The sequence below is a fragment of the Nematolebias whitei genome, chromosome 8, assembly GCF_014905685.2.
Source record: "Nematolebias whitei isolate Nwh7 chromosome 8, NemWhi1, whole genome shotgun sequence".
NCBI classification, from domain to species: domain Eukaryota; kingdom Metazoa; phylum Chordata; class Actinopteri; order Cyprinodontiformes; family Rivulidae; genus Nematolebias; species Nematolebias whitei.
Window position 1 is genome coordinate 2,810,722 of NC_056505.1, and position 11,054 is coordinate 2,821,775.

Sequence of the window (11,054 nt, forward strand, 5' to 3'; positions counted from 1 at the left end):
CACACACGTTATCACCTGAACACACACCCAACACACACGTTATCACCTGAACACACACCCAACACACACCCAACACACACGTTATCACCTGAACACACACCTGAACACACACAATTCCACCTGAACACACACTGTTATCACCTGAACACACACTGTTATCACCTGAACACACACCTGAACACACACTGTTATCACCTGAACACACACGTTATCACCTGTGTCCGACCATTTTTTAGTAACCTTTGAGTTTACATTAAATGACTACACAGTCACAGAGTAAATTTCATCTCAGCAGGTGCTTATCAGAAAATGCTGTAACCAAATTTAAACAATCTCTTCTATTGTTTTCCTCTGTCTTGCAGAGTAATGCATCAGAGAACAGTGACTTACATCATCTGGTTGATAAATTTACAACTACCTGGCAAACTTCACTTGATAAAATTGCTCCGCTGGAAAAAAAAAGTAATCAGGAGATTAGCTCCTTGGTTCAATTCTGAGTTATGTACTTTAAAACAGATATCTACAAACTAGAAAGAAAATGGCGCTCCACTAATGTTGAGGAATCTTACTTATCCTGGAGAGACAGCCTACTAACGTACAAAAAAGCGCTCCGTAAAGCTAGAACTTTATATTATTCATCTTTAATTGATGAGAATAAAAATAACGCCAGGTTCCTTTTCAGCACAATAGTTAGTCTAATGAAAAATCCTCTCTCTGTTGAACCATGTGTCCCTACAACTATAAGTAGTGACGACTTCATGAGATTCTTTATAAATAAAATTATTTCAATTAGGGAAGAAATTCAAACCAACATTCCTAGTATCACCTCTGGTTCTGTGTCAGATGAGACAAATTAAAAATGTCACTAGAACCTGATTTGTGTTTGGACTGCTTTTGTCCTGTTGAGCTCTGAATTGTCAAAAATAATAACCTCATCCAAACCATCCACATGCCTGCTAGATCCCAACCAGACTGTTTAAAGAGACATTTCCCTTAATTAATAACCACGTCTTGGATCTGCTTAATTTGTCTCCAATAAATGATTACGTACCACAGAGCTTTAAGATTACTGTAATTAAACCTTTACTTAAGAAACATAATCTTCACTCAGGAATTCTGGCCAATTATAGACCTACAACTAATCTAACTTTCATCTAAAAAATTCTAGAGAAAATAGTTGCAGGTCAGCTGTGTGATCATCTACAAAGAAATAATCTGTTTGAAGAGTTTCAGTCAGGGTTTAGAGCTCATCATAGCACTGAATGTGCACTGGTGAAAGTCACTAATGATATTCTCATGGCCTCTGACAATGGACTTGTGTCTCTACTGGTCCTGTTAGACCTCAGTGCTGCATTTGATACAGTTGATCACAATATTTTACTACAGAGGCTTGAATATGATGTTGGGATTACAGGAACAGCTCTAAAATGGTTTAAATCATATCTTTCTGATAGATTCCAATTTGTAAATGATGATGATGATGAGTCTTTATCATACACCAAAGTTAGTTGTGGAGTTCCTCAGGGTTCAGTGCTTGGACCAATACTCTTTACTTTATATATGCTTCCATAAGGTAAAGTTATTAAACAGCATGGGATAAATTTTCATTGTTATGCTGATGACACACAGTTATATTTGTCCATTAAACCCAATGAATCCAATCAGCTACTTAGACTACAAGCATGTCTTAAAGACATAAAAACCTGGATGACCCTTAATTTTCTCCTGTTGAACAGACAAGACTGAGGTTTTGGTTTTTGGACCTGAGCACCTTAGGAATGAATGTTTCAGTCTTTCTCCCTCCTTAGATGCATTAATCTGTCCTCCAGCTCTAATGTTAAAAATCTTGGTGTTATTTTTGATCAGGACATGTCTTTTATCCCCCACATTAAAAACGTTACTAGAACCTCCTTCTTCCACCTGCGTAATATCACTAACATTAGAAACATCGGATCTTTAACTGATGCAGAAAAACTGGTCCATGCATTTGTCACGTCTAGACTGGACTGTTGCAATGGTTTATTATCTGGGTGTCCAAATACTTCTTTAAAACGTCTTCAGTTGATCCAAAATGCTGCTGCCAGAGTCTTAACTGGAGTTACTGGGAGAGATCATATCTCTCCAGTTTTAGCTTCTCTCCATTGGTTCCCTGTCAAATCCAGAATAGAATTCAAAATCTTACTTCTAACCTACAAAGCTCTCAACAACCTAGCTCCATCTTATATTACAGATCTTATTGTTCCATATTTTACTAACAGAGCACTTCACTCTCAGACTGCAGGTTTACTTGTGGTTCCTAGAGTTTCCAGCAGCAGAATGGGAGGAAGATCTTCCAGTTCTCAGGCTCCTCTCTTGTGGAACCAACTTCCAGTTTCTGTCCATGAGGCTGACACATTGTCCAGTTTAAGACTGGGATTAAGAATTTCCTTTTTGATAAATCCTATAGTTAGGGTCGGCTTGTTATGCTGCTATAGACTTAGACTACTAGAGGACAAACTGACCTCATTTCCTTAAATGAATTGTTAAAATTGAATAGTTTTCATTTGATACTATTTCTATTTTAACATGTGATTCTTGACCTGCCATTGTGTATCTATTACTACCAAACCCAGCCAGTCGAAGCAGATGGTCCTCTTGTCCTGATCCTGGTTCTGCTAAAGGTTTCTTCCTCATGAGGGAGTTTTTTTTTCCACTGTCGCCTTCATGCGTGCTCAAACTAAACTTGAACGTTTACCTGCAGGTTTTTAAATTAAAATAAAAGTTGATAATTGTGTTTTTCTATACATAAACACCTGAGTTGTGTGTTCAGGTTAGACTCCAGCCCCGAGTGTGTGTCTCTGTACCTGGTAGGCCCTGATGAGGGACTGGACAGCCAGGTGATCCTCCACCAGCTTCTCCACGTTGGGCTGGGCTCCGACCAGCGAGGACAGCTGAGGAATGCCGAGGCCCGCCGCCGCCGCCGCCGACAGATCCAGAGGAGACTGGTAGGCGGCACCGGGAGGAGCGCCCGCATTGGCGTTTCGAAAGAACACGTCCCAGGACTGGAGGAGAGGTCAGATGGGAAAAAATGTTTAAAATCATGTTGGGAGGTTTTTGTTTTTTTACTTTTAGTTTTCAGGTCTACTAAAGACTCAATATCACATCATGAATGATGATTAACTTCATTTTGTGACCTGAAACATTTATCTGTCGTTCTGGTTCCTGCCTCTTCTTACAATCTCGTCCCATGTAGAGACTCTAGATTATTTTTAATCTGCTTATCTTAAAATGTTACCATGAAGGAGTAACCAGGTGTGAACATCAACAACTGATGATGTCAGAGCGGCACACAGATCGATGAACTGTTCACGTTTCCAAACCAACCCTGCCATTATACAAGTGGGGCGCTCCACCCCATCAACAGCACGGAGCACCCCACCTACTAAACCAAATTGTACCCCCACCCACCCACCCAGCACTGACATAGCACTAAGCTAATGGTGCGAAATACAGGCTTTATAGCTAAAAAGCTAAAAGCAGCGCTCACGTTGCCTTTTCCCTCATGCTGAACGCCCCCCCACTCAAAAACCGTTAGCACATTCTGCGCTCAGACACGTGTCCGTCCCCCCGCCAACAAAAATCATGGATGAGATGAGCACCCCGCCATGGCAAGCTAACTAGGAGAAACACTGCAAACTCATGTGAGTTTTTAGATTGATCAGACTTCCAGCAACAGTCCTTTAAAATCAGCCTTCACTCAAACTTTTGTCAGAATATGAGACGCAGGAAAACCAGAGCTGGTTCAGAGTCAAGGTTCAGTTGTTTCAGAAATCTGTCCATACAGTTCCTCCTGCAGGGGGTCTCAGCTGGATGAGACCACCGGAGGTTCACCAGGTACAGATTATTACACAGATATGATTTATTATTTCATTTCAGCACATCTTAGTGGCTGATTTCAATCTGATATTTGGCCATCACCAATTCAAGATGGCTGCCACACCTAATCAACCTTAGCCGACATAAAAACATCTAGAACTGAGCGTATCCTTTGAAAGCTAACCGACCGCATGACATCTGCTAAAGTCAGCTCTGTCTGTTAGCCAAATATCTCATGAATCACAGGACAAACTTTAATGAAACTCAGAAAGTGATCACTGAATAATTTCTAGAGTCAAGATGGCCGCCAACGCCTGCTGATCTTTGCAAACATATAATGGTTATAACTCAGTCAGACTGTTAGCTAAACTTGGTGCGGTAGTAGCTGAGACTTGTTGAACCTCTGGCATGGAAGCCAGCAGGGGACATGCTCCAAGGAAGGCTGGGTTCTTAAATCTTTACTGCTTCAGACCTTCTTACAACTGAAGCATGACGCGTGTTTGATCGTTTAGCTTAGCATTGTTAGCTCCTGCCACCAACAGCGGGTCGTACAGCTGTGAAAGGACTCAGCTCCAACTCCAACAGAAAAAAATAACTCAGCAATTCTTGTTTTAATAAAAAACAAACACTCAAATCCAAACAAGAGTCAACAGCTCTGACTCATTTCCAATGTCTGAAGAACGTCATGTTCAGACTTCAGCAGGACTGTAATTCAAGAACCGCCTGGCACCGGCGTCAACCACAGAGTAAATGTGTTTAATCAGAAATGCAGCGCTCATAACTACAAGAGCTGCTAAAACAGTTTGTGGTTTACAGCTACTTCTAATCAAGTCTGTCTAAAACACGTGACTTTTTCAACGTTTTACATTCAAATGTTTCGTCTGTTTCATCTTTAACTGAATCATTCACCAAAAGTCCACACACCAGTTAATTATGAGTGAACTCTCAGAGCCGTGCTCTGTAGCAGACAGTTACTTGTTTGTTTACATTCAAACATTGATGAGGACACTTTGGACAGTCTTGAGTCAGTAAAATAATCCCTGCATGTAAACAGAGTCGGAGAACGATGGACTCGGAGACAAAGGGTGAAGCTCCTCGTCTGAAAAGAAATGACTAGAGGAGGAGGACGTCGAGCAAAGGTTGGAGTCAAGATCACGTGGAACGGTCCCTGGATTTTGTTGTCAACAAAGACGGGGAATTTTTGCAGCAAGTTTCACAAAAACCCTGACCAGTGTGAGCCACATCCAGCGCAAATCATGTCGAAAGTGTTAGAAGCAGGAAAATTATAGACTAAAATAAAGAAAAGCTCTAATTTTGACAGCTGTTATGGCTTTCCTTAAAAGACAAACCACAATGATTTTGATTTGACAATTTAAGACTTTCAAAAAGGCTTTTTTAATAAAAACAAGTCCAAGAATCCACAGAAAGTTTGTGAAAAACGTCAGAAGTTTATTGAGCTCAGTGTTTACTGATGTTAAAAAGCAGGTTTAATTTGAACAGGTTAAATAAAATGGAGTTGCAGCTCTTCACAGTAACGAGCGGTCAAAGCAGTGAGACCTGGACGGTCCCGATGAGCTCGTGAAGGCCGAGACGTGCCGTAAGAAGCAACACGACTCCTCGGTGACCCCAACATTTACAGAGTTAAAAACAACAGCACACGTCCAGAAAATGAGCCAACGGTTGGATCTTTTTGAATCGATCAATAAATCTGATCAAATGTAATTGTCCTGCTTTAATGCACGTGTTGAGGATCTTCTTAGTGATCTTTATCATGGATGAAGTTCTGGTTGTGGCTGCAGCCTCCGTTCTGACCTCAGCTGTGAAACAAGTCCAGCACGTGACAGTGGCAGCTAATATTAGCCGTCTGTCCTTTAAGATTCAGATCACTGAAACACAACCAGCTCCGCTCCGAGCGACAGCCGCTCACTGCACTGTCTGCAGCCGAGGGGGTGAAGACGTGTTCTTGTTGTTAAATCACACTCAGGACGACTGATACTCATCACGAACCTTCGATCATGATCAAACCACTTCTTCTGACTGTTGGAGAACGGGTCACCCGTTTGCTCAGACGGTTCACCGACCGCAGAAAGAAAACTACTGATGCTAAAACGAAACCAAACAGCTGAGAGACGTTCCTGTAGCTGCTCGCTGCATTTAAAGCCAGAACTGTTGATTCTGACGATGTGCCATTTATTCAATTAGTTAAATGTAAATAATTAGTGGAAATTAACAAAAATAAAACTGCCTTCTTCCTGCAGAAAGAAAAGCTCTGCAGAGAGTGGTGAAGGCTGCACAGAAGATGTTGGAGTCAGTCTCCCCACCATCACAGACATCTACACCTCCAGATGCAGGAAGAGAGCCACCTGCATCATGAAGGACCACACTCACCCAGCACACACACTTGTTGCCCCCCGCTCCCCTCAGGAAGGAGGTTGAGGAGCATTAAGTGTAGAACCACTAGACTGAGGAACAGCTTCTACCCTGAGGCTGTTAAGACTCGTGAATCTCTAACCAGAATAATCACTGTGAAAAATCACATCATGTTGCTGCTGATCTGTTTCATGTTGCTGCTGATCTGTTTCATGCTGCTGCTGATCTGTTTCATGTTGCTGCTGATCTGTTTCATGTTGCTGCTGATCTGTTTCATGTTGCTGTGTTCGTGCTCATCTGCTCACACAGACTCATGTTCGTGCTGCTGTTCGGCGTAATGTTTTTGTACTTAGTGTATATTTAGTTGATGTTTTTTTTAGTTCATATCTTGGATCTTATAACCGTTTGTCTTTTACATTTTATACTTTTGTTGGATGTAACTGGGACCCTGTGAACCACATGTGGTGCAAAGAAACTCTGACTCCGACTTAATTATTAGTTAAATGAACAAAAATAAAACCTGCCTTCTTCCTGTTAGACACTTCAGAGCTCTTAGGTCCAGTTACGCTTCTGTGTGGTTGTTTCCCGTGTCTGGACTTTGAGTCACATGTAATCACAAATAAACTCTTCATGAATAAATTAAACGTTGCTTTGATTCTAAAGTGACTGAAAATACGTTGATAAAGGCGACGTCCACAGGAGAGCAGTTTGGGATGAAGAAGTCCGACAGTTCTGATGTGTTGGTTTGTGTTTATGCTCAGAGTTGAGTAGAGTCTGCAGACAGGCTTTTAAAACAATCTAAATAAAAAATAAAAAAAACTTGAAAACTGGGAATATTAACCTTAAAAAAAAACAGTAAGACACATTTGTTCAGGCGCACTGCAAAAAGCTGTCGGCTATAATTTTACAGCAGCACCTAAATGTCTTCCACTCAACGTTGGTCTGATTCGGCCACGTCTGTTTATTTTTTTGTGGATACAGTCGAGTGTTTTGTTTACAATGAATGCATACCCACATTTCAGAAGGTCACGTTAATACTTGTGGAAAACTACTGAAGCAAGCTCGTTAAACTGAACCGTTTGATACAGATCAGGGTAAACTTTTTTATTTATGATCTGAAACTAACCCATCTGAGCTGAAACGACTTTCTGCTGCGGCAGAATATCGAAGATGAAACAACGGAAGAGCATCTGGATGCAGCTGGTGCTGATTTGTTTCTCCTGTAGGTTCCATCTGTCACGTTTTTATGAACGCAGTCATTTTCCAGCAGTTCAATGTTCGATTCCCTCAGACCAGTTCAGTTTCATTGTTCAGTCTGACAACCAGATTTCTCCAGTTTACCTTTAAATCTTTGATTATTTTGTGTACCACCTGAAACAAGCCCCGCCCCTCCATCTGTTTCTCACCTTGTGAACGCTCTTGGGGTTTTCCAGCCAGGCGTAGTACATCTCCTCCACGTAGTTGGAGCTCGTCCCGTTCAGGAACGGCTCAGAGGCCACAGGTGAAGAGTAGCACCTGACAGGCTGAAACGTCCTTGTGCTGCCCGTGGGGGCTGCTGTGATTGGCCGCTGCTGGCCGACAGTCTGAGCCGCCTGCGAGGCGGTGAGCGGGCGCAACCGCGCCGCACAAGTCCTTAAACGATGCATGAGAAGTCCTTAACGTGTCACACACGGAGGTGGTCAGTCCGGCGGGCCGGACGTCCTCGACCTTACAGCGACGACAGGAAGTTAAACTCCACCCAGGCCGGTCCTCGGACAGGAAGTGCTGATCAAATGTCCGCTGAGGGGGAGAAAGACACCATGAGACAGGAAGAGAAACCAGCGGAATCACTGAACAATTAATTTACTGCCTCTAAAAGGCAGGTGATAATGTCTTCTCATGTCTGTCTGTTAGCAAAATATGTCATGTTTAAAGCAGGTGAGCAGATGAACACACAGGACAAGTGAGAGAACCAGAGTTGGAGAAAAATCTGCATATTTAGGACCAAGCCAGATCTAAAAATAAGTTTTTACAGTTAAATTTAAAAAGTATGACACAGTTTTTCCACCAGGGGAGTGAAATAAACAAGAATGACTTTTATTTGGCTTCATCGTTCTCCTCCTCCCAGTTTAATTATCAGACCGAGTCACTAACCATCATGGATGATCCGACCAGTTTGAGAAAACAGACGAGTTCGTCTCAGATTTGTTTTAATAAAACAAGCCGAAGAAACAAATGTATCAAAGAAACCGAAGGAAAACATCAGATTAATGAAGTGAGGTCAAAAAGGCTCACGGTGTTTACGAGAACGGTCTGAACGAGTCCTTTTCCTCACAGCTGCACGTTAAGCAGCTCTCAGGTTCCTCAACAAGCCGTCTGCTCCGTGTTCACAGGGAAAAATAAATACATAAAATCTCAAGTATTATTATTTTGTGTAAACGTGTCATTATGTTTCAGAGGAAGTTCTGCTGCTCATTGTCTAAACTACTAAAATCAACTTTATTTACAGGACGAATCCTGGCGCACGAGAGGGGACAGGAAAGTTCTACTGGTCAGCCATAACATTATGACCACCCGACAGCTGAACATTATCTGGTTACTATAGCAACTGAACGGGTGGAAACCATCTGACAGCGTGTGAACTTTCTGAACCCGTTTCAGGGGAGAAATTCTTCAGCGTGACGATTTGTGAGACTTTAAGAACCGAACTGTCGAGATTAGAGAGACGGGAACCTCTCCACACCTGTCGATGTTCTCATCCGTAGACATGGACAGGACATGTCACGACAAGTAGGCCAAAGGAGGAGAACCAGAGAACTAGAGACAGGAAGACCAAGGATCATTGATGTAGATGAGGAGCGAAGGCAGACCTATGATGTTCTGATCCAATACAAGAGCAGCTGCTTCTGACAGAAGGGTGTCTGTGGAGATGCAAAAGGGTCAAAAAGTCCACACAGACAGACCTGCTGGTTCCACGTTCTACTTTATGTGAACTTTAAACTTTGAGACTTGGATCGAGCCCAGCTCAAAATGACAGCTAACGCCGCTCCCTTGGTAGCTTTTAATGGCAACCTGTTGCTGCAGACCATCTGCGTCCTCCTAACTTTAGGAAATCTGATCAAATCTGTGCCTTTCCTTCTTGATGTAACTGATAAAAATCATGTGTTTTACCTGAACGCAGGAGCTCAGAGGAGATAAGTGTCCTGGTGGCAACCTGGACAAAAATACTCGCCTTCCTAACTTTTCTCTCTGACAGCCACACGATTAAGGACGGCTGAAATAACACAAACGTTATATTTAATGTGTGTGAGTGGAGGTTTCCTCATGCGTTTAAACTGAATTAAAATTAAATAACTGTGGTTTGAAGGAAACGTTGACTAAAATGGTCTTTATGACTGCTTTAATGTCAGATCTTTTTGACAACACAAACAACACGATGTGGGTGAAATCAGCTTGTTTGGGGGGGTTGTTCGTTTTAAGATGCTACTCATGTAAGCATAAACATGAGAGAACAGCTCGTTACCTTTTTATTGCTTTAGCAGTCTACACTTCCTTTAGGTCTGGCTTGATAAGCATCCTTAGGTCACATTAAAGGACACATATTATTATCAATATTTAGTAGAAATGGGTGCAGTATTTAAATGCCATCTGTTGAAGTTAACAGCTCCAGAATGTCTTGGTGGCAAAATGACAACAGATATTAATAATAATAATATATTATGGCTTATTATTGGCCTGTTGAGATTAAAAATGACCAAACACGATTAATTTAACATAAACACATATGCAGTTGTTTAAGAAACAACTTGCATAAGTTCAGAAGTCTACCGAGTGGTTCTGATGGTCCAGACAGAACCTGCGGTCTCCGTCAGCCTCCAGGAGTTTCTGTGTTTTGACCTTGTTTTAAGAGTCCACTCCCTGTCTGGACCCGCCCACCACCGTCCACCTGATTGGTTGCTTTAAGGAAACTCCGCCCAAAGATGGTAAATCAAGCTTCGGTATTGGCCACTCGAACTATCAATCACTTTGTCCTTTCACGAGTCATGAGTTCCCGAAAATTGGTGACTCTTGACCCAAACACTGAAATGAGCTCCCCAGGAGGTTAAAACATCTTTAACCAGCTCCGACAAGTTAAATAGTGCACAATATTCCTCCGCACAAAGGCCCGACACGATTAGCTTCACAGCTAACGCGGCGGGTTATGTAATTAGCCAGTTAGCTCCTCAGATGAACGGAAGCCAATTATAACTAACTTAAACAGCTGTAATAACGGTGAAACTTTAGTCCTGCGGAGTGAGTCAGTTTTGGCAGGTGAGGTTGGAGGTTAACAGGTGACCTCGCGCTGCGCCGCTGTGTGTTAGCTCGCACGAGGCTAGCCCAGCAAGCTAACAAGTGTTGGGCGGCTTTTTAAATTGGTTTTACATCGAAATTCAACCCGCCTCCACGCGACGGAACACATCAGACCATCTCCGTGCGAACATTTCGCCCGTAAACCGATGGGACTAAGCCGGTAACCGACCTCCTAAAGCGTCTCGGCGGCTCCGCTCGAAGGCAGTATCCCGGATGCCCTTCGCCTCTCCCGGTAAAACGATGACAGCGGCTCAGCTCCGGTAGCGAAGCACACGACGAAGACGGGTCGTCTGTGACGTCATGACGCACGCACGAAGAGGCGGAGTCTTACGTCACAATTTGTAGTTTTTGTGTGTGTGTGATTTTCAAATTTGAATAACTGAAATCAGAGTCAGAGTTTCTTTATTGTCATTCGCACCTCATGTGGTACATGTGGTGGAGCGAAATTATGTACACAGGGTCCCAGTTACATCCAACAATAAAATGTATAAGAAAAACAG

At 42.6% G+C, this 11,054-nt stretch overlaps 1 protein-coding gene across 2 annotated transcripts in view; it reads right to left on the reverse strand.

The window, feature by feature from the left end:
• Positions 1 to 10,802, reverse strand: part of ogdha (oxoglutarate dehydrogenase a) — a 31,657-nt gene extending 20,855 nt beyond the window's left edge. For both annotated transcript variants that reach the window (XM_037680824.1, XM_037680825.1), the window contains exons 1-3: positions 10,724 to 10,802; positions 7,632 to 8,004; positions 2,844 to 3,041 (exon numbers count right to left, since the gene is read on the reverse strand). In XM_037680824.1, coding sequence (XP_037536752.1) covers positions 2,844 to 3,041; positions 7,632 to 7,871 — 438 coding nt within the window. In that variant the 5' untranslated portion in view covers positions 7,872 to 8,004; positions 10,724 to 10,802. The remainder of the gene's footprint in view (positions 1 to 2,843; positions 3,042 to 7,631; positions 8,005 to 10,723) is intronic.
• Positions 10,803 to 11,054: the final 252 nt, after the last annotated feature.